The following is a 13,438-nucleotide window of genomic DNA, read 5'->3' as shown; positions in this document are numbered from 1 at the left end:
GTGCTGCAGCGACCCCGCTTGTGGGCTACAGCCAGCTGGGACTGACTGGTCCCATAAGGCCAGGTTTCCTTCCCTCCCTCCCTCTGTCTCTCTGTCTCTGTCTCTGTCTGTCTCTCTGTCTCTCTCTCTGTCTCTGTCTCTCTGTCTCTGTCTCTCTCTCTGTCTCTATCTCTCTGTCTCTATCTCTCTGTCTCTGTCTCTCTCTGTCTCTGTCTGTCTCTCTCTCTGTCTCTGTCTCTCTCTCTGTCTCTGTCTCTCTCTCTCTCTCTGTCTCTGTCTCTCTCTCTCTCTCTGTCTCTGTCTCTGTCTGTCTCTGTCTGTCTCTCTCTCTGTCTCTGTCTCTGTCTCTCTCTCTGTCTCTCCCCCCTCTCTGCTCACTAATGCTGCCCGGGAACACAGCGGATGGAGGCCAGTTCTTTTCTTGTCCGTTACGTTTGATGCTGACCTTCTGTTTGTTGGGGGTTTGTCTGTTTATTTGGTTTGCTTTTGAGACAGGGTTTATACACCCCCGGTTTGGACCAGAGCATCCTATGGCACCAGAGATAAATTTGAAATCCTGATGCTTCTGCCATGGGATGGTAGGTGCGTAGTCCATCTCCTGTGGCTGTAACTGATTACCAGACACTGTCACTTGCCAAAAACAAAGGTTCCAGCGCGTGGCTGTTGAAGCTGGGAGGGGCTGTGTCTGTGACATCTGCAGGTGCTTCCTGGCGGGATAATGGGATCGAGGGTACCTCGTGGCAGGACAGGTTTTCTGAGAGCTTTGAGGGCAGAGCCTCTGCCCACACGTTGTGTGTTTGTTAGGACTGCTGTTGCTGCGCTGCAGCACCATGACAGAGAGTCAGAAGCCACTGAAGAAAGCCAAGGCAGGAACCTAAACCTGGCAGGAACCTGGAGGCAGGAGCTGAGGATGCTGGGGCTACGGATGAGTGCTGCCCACTGCCTTGCTTCCCGTGGTTTTTATGTAGTACCCATGACCACCAGGGGTGACACCACTCACCAGGGCTGTACCCCACCCCACCCCCATGGCACTAAGAGAATGCCCTACAGGCTTGTCTCTGGCCAGATCCAATGGAGGCCATTTGACAGGTGAGTTTCCCTCCCCTCAGATGACTATAGCTTGTGTCACATGACAACACTAGCCAACACAGCCAGGGCAGTGGGGGCAGCATCTCTGAGTTCGAGGTCTACAGGAGCTTTTTTGCATAGCCAGGGAGGGCTACATAGGGTAACCCCGTCTCAAGGTGGAGGAGGATGCAGGGACTAGCCAGCACAGTATGGTTTTATCTTTATTTTTATTTTTTATTTATTTTTCTTTATAAAGATTTATTATTTATACAGTATTCTGCCTGCATGTGCACCTGCCTACCACAAGAAGGCACTTGATCTCATTACAGATGGTTGTAGTAGTCATAATAGTAATTAATAAAAGTATCTATTTAGCTTTATTTATATATGAGAGTGTCAGATCCTCTGCAGTCACAGAAGTTGTGAGCTGCCATGTGGGTGCTGGGAATTGAACCGGGGTCTTCTAGAAGAGCAGCCAGTGCTCTTAACTGCTAAGCCATCTCTTCAGCTCCATGTTTTTTGTATTTTATTTATTCTATATGAGTACCCTACATGCATGTACCCCTGCCAGCCAGAAGAGGGCACCAGATCTCATTATAGATGGTTGTGAGCCACCATGTGGTTGCTGGAAATTGAACTCAGGACCTCTGGGAGAGCAGACAGTGCTCTTAACCTCTGAGCCAGCTGCCCCATGTTGGTTGGTTGGTTGTTCTTGATTTGTTTGGGTTTTTTTATTTTTCAAGACAGTTTCTCTGTGGCTGTCCTAGACTCACTTTGTAGACTAGGCTGGCCTCGAGCTCACAGCGATCCACCTGCCTCTGCCTCCTGTGTGCTGGGATTAAAGGCGTGCACCACCACACCCAGCTGATTTTTTTTTTTCAGTTTTATGTGCATTGGTGTTCTGCCTGTATGTGTGTCTGTGTGAGAGTGTCTGGTCCCCTGGAACTGAAGTTACAGACAGCTGTGCACCACTATGTGGGAGCTGGGAACTGAACCTGGGTCTTCTGAAAAGTAGTCAGTGCTCTTAACCATTGGGCCATTTCTCCAGCCCCATGTTTTGTTGGTTGGGTTCTTTTGTTTTTGTTTTTTTAATTATGTAAGTAAGTGTGGGCACATGGTGTCAGAAGAGAGCATTGGATGCCATGGAGTTGCACTCACTGTGGGTGCCAGGAGCTGAATTCAGGTCCTACGCGATAGTATATAATTTTAATCTCGGTCATCTTTCAAGTCCCGTGTTTTGTTTGTTTGTTTGTGTTGTTTGTTTGTTTTTTAAGTTCATTTATTTATCATGTATACAATGTCAGTCTGCACATACACCCGCAGGCCAGAAGAGGGCACCAGATCTCATTATAGACTGTTATGAGCCACCATGTGGTTGCTAGGAATTGAACTCAGGACCTTTGGAACAACAGCCAGTGCTCTTAACCTCTGAGCCATCTCACCAGCCCTCAAGTCCCATGTTTTAAAGGTTTTTGAGATACACCTTGCTGGATGTGGTAGCACACACCTTTACTCCGGAGGTGCCTCAGGAGGGTCTCCCTGAGTCTGAGGGCATCCTTGTCTATATGTCCTGTCCCAGGCTGGGCTACACAGCGTTCTTAGTAAGACTCTCAAAAAGAGAGAGTCTCCCTAAGCCTGGAGGGATTGGAACTCACTATCCCAAGCTGTTCCAGAGCTTTCTGGGATTCTCCTGCCCCAGCCCGTCAAGTGCTGAGATACCAGGCACAATGCATGACTCCATTAAAGCTCTAACAACAGTGTGAGTGTGGAGGTTAAGCTTCTAACCAGGAAGAAAATGAGCACGCGGTCTCCACTCACAGACCCACGCCTCACACCCATTCCCAAGCCTTCGGTCTCCACTCAAGCCATTGGCCAAAGCAAGAACATAAGCAAGCCCGAGTTCCCTGAGGGGACCTCAGGTTCTGCGGGAAAGGCTGGGGGCAAGCTAGAGATTTAGCTGGACCCAGGAAGAGACAGAGAACTACACGTTTGGAGGTGTGAGTCAGCAATGGAGCCCTTGCCTAGAACCCCCTAGTGAGAGCCTGGGGCATGACTCAGCAGTAGAGAGCACCTGCCTAGCATGTGTGAAATCCTGGGCTCAATCCCCAGAACTGTACAAGAAGAAGATAAGATCCCTTGTACTCCCGTCCAGTGCACTTCCTCATCTCCCAGCTCAGAGTAGAGGAAAACAAAAATAAACCCCTCAGCTTCTAGAGGACAAGGGGCCAGCTCCCACAGTGACAAAGCCAGCACTAGTGGACACCTGTTGACTGGATGTGACAAGCCCCTGAGGCGCTTTGGTGCTCTAAGACCAATACTGCTCAGCAAGCTAACCGTGGCCTGTGCACCCCACAGTCTATGCCACGGCTGTTCTGGGGTGCAGAGCACAGAGGAGCATATATGGGGGGATTGTTTTGGAAGACGACGTCCACTGTGATCCAGGCTGGCTTCAGCCTTGTCCTGCTGCGGTTGGAGTGTGCGCAGCCCAGCCTGGTTCCTGCCACATTGGGATGCAATCTAGGGTTCCATACATGGGAGCCGAGCACTGTACTGCCTGCAGCCCTGGGAGCTTGACATGAGGTCGCCATACATTATCCAAGTTGACCCTAAACCCAAGAACAAGCAGCCTGTGACAGAGAAGACACAGCAGAGGCGATGTGCAAGGGGCGGGGAGACTAGAGATCAGACTGAGGGAGCTGGCACAAAACCAAGAATGCCAGACGCTGGGCTGGAGAGATGGCTCAGAGGTTAAGAGCGCGGGCTGTTCTTCCAAAGGTCCTGAGTTCAATTCCCAGCAACCACATGGTGGCTCACAGCCATCTATAATAAGATCTGGTGCCCTCTTTGGGCCTGCAGGCTCACACGCAGGCAGAACACTGTGTGCTTAGTAAATAAATAAACCTTAAAAAAAAAAAAAAAGACTACCAGAAGCCCCTAGGAGTTGACAGTACTAAGGCTTGCCTCCCCTGGGTCTTGTAGAGATGAAAAGCCAGTTGGACTCCAACATTTAGACCTAATGGAGATAACCCCCCCTCCCGAAACAGGGTTTCTCTGTGTAGCCCTGGCTGTCCTGGACTCACTTTGTAGACCAGGCTGGCTTCAAACTCACAGAGTTTGCCTCTGCCTCCTAACTGCTGGGATTAAAGGTGTGCACCACCACGCCCAGCCAAGGATTTTTTTTTTTTTTTTAAATTAAAAGACTTACCTATTATGTATACAGTGCTCTATCTGCACATACACCTGCCCGCCAGAAGAGGGCACCAGATCTCATTATAGATGGCTGTGAGCCACCATGTGGTTGCTGGGAATTGAACTCAGGACCTCTGGAAGAGCAGACAGTGCTCCTGACCTCTGAGCCATCTCTCAGCCCTGTGTCCCAAGGATTTAATTCAGATTATCAGGCTTCAAAGTTGGTGCCTTTACCTGCTGAGCCATCTTGCCAGCCAGCCTTGGATATGGTTGGTTGGTTGGGTTTTCTTTTGTTTTATGTTTTTGAGACAGGGTCTTACCATGTAGCCCCAGTTGGCCTGCAGCTTACTGTGTAGACTAGGCTGGCCTTGGATTTACAGAAATCCATTTGCCTCTGCCTCTTCTAAGTGCTGGGATTAAAGGTAGCATCATGCCAGGCACAGTGGCTCACACCTGTAATCCCAGCACTCGGGAGGCAGAGGCAGGTGGATCTCTGTGAGTTCGAGGCCAGCCTGGTCAATAAAGCAAATCCAGGACAGCCAGGGCTACACAGAGAAACCCTGTTGGGTGGGGGCGGGTAGCATTACCATATCCTGGCTATTTTATGAGACGGCGTCTTATGTAGCCAAGGCTAACCTTGAACTCCTGGTCCTCCTGCCTCCACTATACCAGTCTTCATTTTTGGTGTTTCAGGCACAACCAGGTCCTTTCTGAATTCCTCAGTGTGAATTCAGGTACAGTCCAGGTGCCAGCCCTGATCAACACAGGCACTCCCCATACTGGGAAAATCCCAAGGATTTATCTCCTAAGGAACCAAACCAAACCCCAGACACATCCTGTGCTACACAGCAGTGATGAGCTAGGAAGAGGTTAGCACCTGCCAGTGCATGCATTGAATAAAGTCCTGCGGCGGCTGCTTTGGCCAGCGGAGTTCTGGGTGCAAGGACTTTGCAGGGTGGAAACAGCCACTGAAGAGGCCAAGATAATGAGGGCGATAAGAAGACCGCAGGGTGTGCTAAACGGTGATAAGAACAAAGCAGGGTGAGTCTGGTGCTGCAAGGGTGCAACTTGGAAAAGGGTGTCATGAAGCCTTCACCTTGTGCCTTTAAGACTTGGATGAGGTGGGGGAGGGCACAGGTATCTGGTATCTGAGGAAACAGCTAGAGCGGAGGCCCTTGGGCAGGAGGATGCCCACCTCAGATCCACTGAGGATGACTAGGTTGGAAAGGCTCATAGCATAAGGTGAGCAGGGAGGGTTAGGGTAGCACGGACTTAGGTACTGCGGCTCGTGTGGCCACCTTTCTGGCATGGGTGAGTCATGGGCCTGGAGCACGGCCAGCTGAGCTGCCCGCCTCTCCCTCTTTCTACTTTTTGAGACACAGGGTCTTAGTAAACTGCTCAGGCCAGCATTGAACCAAGGCCAGTCTCCAACCTTCAGTCCTCCTGCCTCCGGCTCCTTGGTAACTGGGGTGATGACAGGTCTGCACCATCGGTCCTCGCTGGAAGATTAGACTTTTATCCGAAATGAATCAGGAACGCAGTCTGGAGGGACTCAGCTGACAGGTTTACGCGTCCTGTGCCCCTGGGAAAAGATGGGAGCTAGGAAGTTGGGAACTCAGAAAGGAGGCCACTGTGACATTCCTTGTGGGAGAGGGTGGAGGCAAGGCCAGTATGGTGGCAGCTGACGTGACTGGTACGGGTCGGACTCTATGCACTTTGAAGCTGGAAGGCGTGGTTGCACCCTGTGGCTGTCGGTTCGCCGTCCAAGCTGAGGCCTGGGGCCGCGTCGCTTGTCACCACTAGATGGCGCGTCACGCCCGGGCACAAACTCACCCCTGGCTCTGTCTACCCTAAAGCATTCCTTTCACTTTCGGTCTTTGGCTGTCACCCAGCTCAGTCGTTCCACACCCAGCTGGGGCAAGCCTGGTGCGTGGGGTGAATGGCTTTCCAGGTCCCCGAGGGGGTGGCCCCGAGGTCCCCACTCCTGGGCCGAGGGAGCAGGGTGCGAGGCCTGGGGAGGATTCTGGGGACAGGACGTTGGTCGGGGATTCTTAGAAGAGCTGATGACTTTTCACCGTCATTGGGGCTCATGCAGGAAGCCTGTGGGGGCAGGCGGCGGAAAGGCACCCACATCAAGGGCGGTGGGGCGGGGCGCCGGGGTACCGGGGCGAGTGGGGAAGGGGCTGCAGGGTATGAGTCCCAGGCCTGACCTTCTGTTGCTTCCAAGACCCTGCCATAGGCATGAGGGGTCCCTGGCAGAGATGACAGTGCTGGCGCCAGCCTGGAGCCCAAATGTGCGTATACCTGAGGGGTGATGGAGCAGGGAGGAGAAGGGAGATGACCAGGGGATGGACGCATGGGGAGACAGACACTGCACAGGGTCAGAAGAAGAAAGGGGACAGGATGATGGGTGATGAGATAGACAAAGATGAGCACAGGTTTGTCACACCGGTTAAGGTGCAGGACAGGCAGAGACAGGGCCGGGCACACCCAGCTAAGGAAGGGAGCAAGATAAAGGGAGCTCTTGCGTGGAAGTCAGGTGCTGACACCACCCTCCTGCAGTCCTCCCTGCTGCTGCTGCTGCTGCTGCTGAGCCCTTGCCTGCGGGGGACACCTGACTGTTACTTCAGCCACAGTCCCATCTCTACTGATTTCCCCAAGAAGATCAACAAGTTGGTGAGCCGGTTCCCACCCAGTCAAAGCCACTGGGGTGGGTCCCTAGCCAGCATCGCTGCCACCACACCGTCTCTCAGTGTCTCTATCTCTGTGCTCGCACTGTACCCCCAGCCCGTCCCTGTCCTACTGTCTCTTATTGTTCCTCTGTAGGTCTTTTGATTTCTGCCCTCCACTCTAGGTCCGTGTTTCCCTCGGTCTCTCTCGACCGCTCTCCCTGCCTCTTTCCTACTATCTCTTGGTGTCTCTCTCGGGGTCCCTTCCCCTCTATGTGGGCCCTATCATTTTTCTGTGTCCTTGAAGCTTGCCTCAGGGTCTGTTTCCAACCCCCGCCCCGGCTCCTGTAATTTGTTTCACCGTGTTTTCTCCCACAGACTGACCACCTGCTTAAGGATTACCCAGTCACTGTGGCCATCAACCTCCAGGACGTGAGTCACAGTCGGGAGGGCCCTGGGATGGAGGTGGGAACCAGACTCAAGAGGCGCCACCCGTCAGGGACAAGGCTAGTGGGCCACCTCCTGCTCTCTCAGACCTGGGAAGCTCTCCCCAGCCCTACTCCCGCCCCAGACTCCGGCATCCTAGCTCCATCTTTTAGAAGTCTGCCCCTGCCACCCTCGCACTCAAGCTCTCAGGACTGGCCTGACAGTTCCTTTCTCCCGTCGGTGTAGGAGGCCCCGCCCTCTCAGGCACCTGGCCCCGCCCCTCCTCCACGGGTCTTCAGAATTGTAGCCTTACCACCTCTGACCGGGTGTCTGGCCGGGTCCTGTCTCAAGCATTTGATCCTGTCCTGCCTCCGTCACCTTACCGGCAAGCCCACCCTTCTTTCCACAGCTGGCCTCTAGCAAGGCGCCACCTCTTTCAGGTCCCTCGCCCAGCCCGCCCAACCCCAGGCACCTGACCACGCCCATCACCTTCAGCCACCTAGCCCGCCCCACGCCCCGCTGATCATCCGGCTCCGCCCCTCCTCCCTGAGACCTTCTGGGGCTCTTGATCTGCAGGAGAAACACTGCAAGGCCCTGTGGAGTCTCTTCCTGGCCCAGCGCTGGATGGAGCAGCTGAAGACCGTGGCAGGCTCTGAAATGCAAAACTTGCTGGAGGCTGTCAACACGGAGATATATTTTGTCACTTCGTGTGCCTTCCAGGTTAGCATTGGAACTTGGTGACAAATGGAGGCAAGTCCCTCCCGAGGCCCTAAAGTACAGCTCTGCCAGGTCTTTTTGCAGGGAGCTCTTTTGCCCACAGCACACAGCACAGTGGTCCAAGCCCTGAGGTCAGCTAGACATTGTTTGACTGGGTCTGTGCCTCAGTAGCTGCAATTAAGGGGTTCTCCCTTAACAGCGCCTTGGAGTCTCTGAGACCTGGGCCCACTGGCTCTGTGTCCTCTGAAGGTCAGGGTTAGTGGAGACGGTGATGTGACCTGGTGATGACCTGTCCCTCCCTGTTTCCAGCCCCTCCCAAAATGTCTTCGATTCGTCCAGACCAACATCTCCCACCTCCTGCAGGACACCTGCACGCAGCTGTTCGCTCTCAAGCCCTGTATGGGGAAGGCCTGCCAGAATTTCTCTCGGTGCCTGGAGGTGCAGTGCCAGCCGGGTAACAGCCCACAGCCTTGCTCACTGTATCCCTGAGGCTTCTGTTCCCCCTAGCTGGGATGTGAGACTTTTTTTGTTTTGTTTTGGTTTGGTTTTGGTTTTTTGAGACAGGGTTTCTCTGTGTAGCCCTGGCTGTCCTGGACTTGCTTTGTAGACCAGGCTGGCCTCGAGCTCACAGCGATCCGCCTGCCTCTGCCTCCTGAGTGCTGGGATTAAAGGCGTGTGCCACCACCGCTGAAGGGCTCATCAAGTGTTCATAACTGCTGAGCCATCTCTCTAGCCCTTTTTCTTATCTTTTGAGATAGAGTCTAATTATGTAGACTAGGCTGGCCTTGAACTCAAAGCAATCCTCCTGCCTCAGTGTACCTGCCTTGAGTACTGGGATTACAGGTGTGAAGCCACTACATCTGGCTTCATTCACTTTTTTTTTTCATATTTTTAATCATCATATGTTAATTATCTATTGTACTGTGCCTCATGGTTTTTTGCTTTGAGACAGGGTTTCTCTATGTAGCCTGCTGCCCTGGACTCTTGTCTCCTCCCTGTCTCTCCAACTAGTCCCTCTTTCTTTCTTTCTTTGTATTTGTTAAGCCAATGAGGTCCGGTTGGCTGTAAAACCCGTGCTTGAGAAGTAATTTGCAGGGCACCTTACCAATGGCTCCACTACTGAAGAAAACATCTCTTCCTGCCTAGTAGGCTTAACTGCCATATATGCTCAGGGAGGGATGGGACATTCCTTTTTATGACCTCAGGTAAGATTTATGTAGTTAGCCAGGTGCGGTAGCCCAGGCCTTTAATCCCAGCACTTGGGAGGCAGAGGCAGGAGGATCGCTGTGAGTTCAAGGCCAGCCTGGTCTACAAGATGAGTCCAGTACAGCCAGGACTACACAGAGAAACCCTGTCTTGAAAAACAAACAAAAAAAGATTTATTATTCATACACCATCCTGCCTGCCTGTGGACCTGCCAGCCAGAAGAGGGCACCAGATCACAACCATCTGGTTGCTGGGAATTGAACTCGGGACCTCTGGAAGAGCAGCCAGGGCTCTTAACCTCTGAGCCATCTCTCCAGCCCTGCTGTATTGTTTTTGAGAGAGAGTCTCTCTGTATAGTCCTGGCTGCCTGTGACTTGCTATATAGCCCAGGCTGAGATGCCCCTGCCTCTGTCTTCTGAGTTGTGCGGACCATATACCCAGCCAGGCTCACAGATTATATTCTTTGTTTGTTTTTGTTTTTGAAGATAGGATTTCTCTGTGTAGCCTTAGCTGTCCTAGACTTGTAGACCAGGTTGGCCTTGAACTCACAGAGATCCTCCTGCCTCTGCTGGGATTAAAGGCATGCGCCACCATGCCCGGCTGCCAGGTTTATCCTACCCCCCTAGGTTTTGGTTCTGTTGTTTGTAGGCGCCACAAGCACCATCACCCATGGCCCTCCTGGACTTTTGGGGTGTATTCTGATGAACCCCTCAGTCACCTGGTTCTTCTCTCCCCAGAATCCTCCACCCTGCTGCCCCCCAGGAGTCCTGTAGCCCTAGAAGCCACCAAGCATCCAGTGCCTCAGCACAGCCAGCTGTTGCCCCTGCTGTTGCTGCCTGTCACCCTTGTGCTGCTGGCCGCTGCCTGGGGCCTTCGCTGGCAGAGGGCAAGAAGGAGGGCGGCGCTCCGTCCCAGGGTGAGCCCAGCCTCCGGGCCAGTTGGATGGAGCGGGTGGCAAGGGAAGAGGGTGGCGGGTGGCCTTGCAAGTGTGCTGAGGCTGATCTTGTGGGGGCCTCAGGTGCCCCTCACCTCCCATCCCTAGGAGGTGACACTTCTGCGTCGTTGACTCAGCCAGGCTTCTATCTCGGTGAGTCCTCTACTTACACTGGACTGGCCAGGGTGAGGAGTCAGCCCAAGATTTGGGGGGCTGTATCACTCTGTCTCACGGGAGGGAAAGGGGCTTGGGGAGTGGTTTGTGTGTCTGGGGAGGAACAGTGGTTGCTAAGCTGTCAGTGTGACAAAGCTCAGGGGGTTTCTACAGCTTCCAACCATCACAAAGCAGTAGAGAGCCATGGAGGGCTTGTGAGGGAAGAGTCTGGTATGAGGAAAATGAACAAGGAGGAGAAAGAAGGCAAGAAGCGCCCCCCTCCCCAGCAAGCATCCGTATTTTAGAATTCGTTGTGTGGAATTTGTTTCTTGTTTTGGTTTTTTGAGATAGGGTTTCTCCGTGTAGCCTTGGCTGTCCTGGACTCACTTTGTAGACCAGGCTAGCCTCAAACTCACAGCGATCCACCTGCCTCTGCCTCTCGAGTGCTGGGATTAAAGGCGTGCGCCACCACGCCTGGCTGTTCATTGTGTGCTTTACACTCATAACGCCCTCATATGGAGGTGACACCTGTAATCCCAGCACTTGGGAGGCCAGAGCAGGAGGATTGCCCCAAGGTCTGGCCACCCTTGGCTACATGGTGAGTTCAAGGCCACTGTGAGACACACAGTGAACCCTAGTCTCCTGTCTCAAATACAAAAAATAAACAAACAAACAAAAAAAACAACTCAATTCAGTGACACTTATTTTTTTCAGACGAGGTCTCACTATGTTGACCAAACTGTCTTTGAGTACCTTGAAGACTGTCCCCACCCAGGCTGATGGGCATGCTGCACACAGGGAGGCTTTTCTCTTCTCTTTTCCTCGGGGCTTGAGGTGCTGGGGAGCCAAAACATGGAGCAAACTAGCCACGCTGTGCTCCTCAGCCACATCCCCAGCCCTGGGGACACAGTGTCCAGGCATGGCGATGGACATCTGGATTCCAGGGCTTCTGCAGATGCTGAAACTGGGGGACACTGACTTTAAGAAAAACAAAAAAGGAAGCCGGGCGTGATGGTGCACGCCTTTAAGCCCAGCACTTGGGAGGCAGAGGCAGGGAGATCACTGTGAGTTCGAGGCCAGCCTGGTCTACAACAAAGTGAGTCCAGGACAGCCAGGGCTACAGAGAGAGACCCTGTCTCGAAAAACCAAAAAAATAAATAAATAAATAAAAATCACATATGGGGGGACAGGGACATAGTGTATCATGGCACCTGTGCACAAGTCAGAGGACAGCTTGTGGGGAGCTGATTTTCTCCTTTCACCATGTGGGCCCCAGGGGTGGATCTCAGGCTGTCAGACGTCATGGCAGAGGCCTGTCAACCCATTATGCCAGCTTGGAGGGCATGATATGTTTGTTTGTTTTGAAACAGGGTCTCCTGTAGGCCTATCTGACCTGGGACTTGCTGTGTAGCCCAGGCTGGCTTGGAACTCAAGAGATCCACCTGCCTCTGCCTCCTCCTTGATAGGACTAAAGGCTTGAGCCACGAGGCCTGGCTGTAAGACCTCCTTTAAAAAAGAAAAGGAAAAGACTTGGAGCAGATTCTGTGGTGCAAGTCTGTAGTCCCCGCACTCTGGAGAAGAGGCAGCGGGATCAGGAACTCTGGGTTATCTGCTGGTACAGAGATGTTTGAGGCTAACCTAAGGGGGGGAGGCGGGCAGGGAGGGCCTAGCTCAGTAGTGGAGGACTTGCCTGTCTCTCCTGAAAGGGGCTGGGGGCGCTGCTCAGTGGTGGAGCGCAGGCTGGGGACTCCAGGCTTCAGACAGACACAGACCATTGGTGATCCGGTTTTACAGAGGATTCTGAGGCCAAGCAGAAGTACACGGCCTGGACACAGGGAGAGTTGTGTGGAGCCTGGCTCCCTCTTGGACCGCGCTGGCCCGGCAGATCTCGCGCCAGGATGGACTCAACATCAGAACCCAACAAAAGCCCCACTCACCCCATTCTGTACCAAGTCTTCGCCTCTATGAATTTGTATATAAATAATTGTTCTTTACCAGATCTTCCGGCCCTATCTGTGGGTGGGACAAGGGGTGGGTGGGTTGTTTAAGTTTCGGAATCTTGGTTGTGGGGTGCTTGACGTCATCCCAGCTCCCCGGAAGCTGAAGCAGGGCCTCAAGTTTAAGGCTGGCCTGGACGGCAGGAATCCCGTATCACAAGCCCCAACAGGCCGGCTTCCGAGGCCCCCAGTGGTCCAGCGTCAGCAATCCAGAGGAGCCTGACGTGAGGCAGAAACAGCCTAATTCCCCATGACCGTGGCCCCGAAGTGTGGCAGGAAAGCAAGCCGCTGTTGGAGCCTCCAGGGCTCAGGCTGGGATATTGGGGAGGTTTTGTTTTGTTTCTGAGAAAATGATCACTGAGACTGTCCAATCTACGTTTTCTTGTTGTTTTCCTTTCGTGGGTTGGGGGGGAAGCAAGTGAGTGCGTCTGCGTCTCGGGAACCTGGAAGTCCTTCCTTCGCCCCTACTCTTCCATCTTGGAGGGCACTTCCACCGGTTTGCAAGGCCAGCAATTGTTATGCACACCATGAGGTTGAGGAGCTCGGGTGCTGACGGGCCGGCAGGACGCATGCTCGCCCCCTTATGGCCACCACGTGTTCTGCAACGACGGCTTGACGGTAGTAATGGCGCTCTACAGAACGGATGTATGAATGGAGAACAGCACTCCCTCCAAAATATGGCCGCCGGGGCAGGACGGCCTTGTCCCGCTGAAGCCGCCTCCTGAACCACGTGACCTCTCGCCCCGCACAACCATGGCTGCCGAGGTCCAACTCACACGAGTCTCTGATTGGACAATATAAAGATGGCCCGCCTCCCAGTGGGCGCGCGCACACCATTTCGACCTATGAGAAGACAGAAACTCTCCTGTTCGATTCGACATGCGTCACTTCCTCCGCCCCTGCAGCAAAGGATAAGAAACCCTGCGCCAAGACCTCCTTCTTTCCCAGGCGGCTGCCGAAGATGGCGGAGGGGCAGGTTTGGGCTCTGCGCGCGCTGGGCGGTGTGGGGTCGGGTGGGCTCCTGGCGGGATTGGAATGGGGGTCTCCGCTCCACTCTGCGTGTGCGATGGGACCTAAGG

The 13,438-nt window shown here is 53.5% G+C and overlaps 2 protein-coding genes across 8 annotated transcripts in view; both read left to right on the top strand.

Annotated features, from left to right (window-relative positions):
• The first annotated feature begins 5,853 nt into the window (after positions 1-5,853).
• Positions 5,854-10,401, top strand: Flt3lg (fms related receptor tyrosine kinase 3 ligand). 2 transcript variants are annotated; one of them, XM_051148509.1, is made up of 7 exons: positions 5,854-6,183; positions 6,485-6,551; positions 6,820-6,933; positions 7,305-7,358; positions 7,929-8,072; positions 8,379-8,523; positions 10,013-10,400. In XM_051148509.1, the coding sequence occupies exons 2-7, from the start codon at positions 6,519-6,521 to the stop codon at positions 10,315-10,317; spliced, it is 795 nt and encodes a 264-aa protein (XP_051004466.1). In that variant the 5' UTR covers positions 5,854-6,183; positions 6,485-6,518; the 3' UTR covers positions 10,318-10,400. The 2 variants fall into 2 exon arrangements, with proteins under 2 accessions (XP_051004466.1, XP_051004465.1); XM_051148508.1 differs by lacking the exon at positions 5,854-6,183 and having other exon boundaries at positions 6,467-6,551; positions 10,013-10,401.
• Positions 10,402-13,147: 2,746 nt separating this feature from the next.
• Rpl13a (ribosomal protein L13a) overlaps positions 13,148-13,438 on the top strand; it is a 30,649-nt gene continuing 30,358 nt past the window's right edge. For 3 of the 6 annotated variants that reach the window (XM_051148492.1, XM_051148491.1, XM_051148493.1), the window contains exon 1: positions 13,148-13,372. In XM_051148492.1, coding sequence (XP_051004449.1) covers positions 13,163-13,372 — 210 coding nt within the window. In that variant the 5' untranslated portion in view covers positions 13,148-13,162. The remainder of the gene's footprint in view (positions 13,373-13,438) is intronic. The other 3 variants (XM_051148495.1, XM_051148494.1, XM_051148496.1) reach the window with 1 other exon arrangement.

Source organism: Acomys russatus, chromosome 7 (genome assembly GCF_903995435.1).
Source record: "Acomys russatus chromosome 7, mAcoRus1.1, whole genome shotgun sequence".
NCBI lineage: Eukaryota > Metazoa > Chordata > Mammalia > Rodentia > Muridae > Acomys > Acomys russatus.
The sequence above is the reverse complement of the archived record's forward strand: the minus strand, read 5'-3'. Positions and strand labels throughout refer to the sequence as shown.

Coding starts and splice junctions, on each gene's coding strand:
- Flt3lg (XM_051148508.1), top strand. CDS start 6,519: ATGACAGTGCTGGCGCCAGCCTGGAGCCCAAAT. Junction 6,552..6,819: donor CGCCAGCCTGGAGCCCAAAT/GTGCGTATACCT, acceptor ACCCTCCTGCAG/TCCTCCCTGCTGCTGCTGCT. Junction 8,524..10,012: donor GGAGGTGCAGTGCCAGCCGG/GTAACAGCCCAC, acceptor TTCTCTCCCCAG/AATCCTCCACCCTGCTGCCC.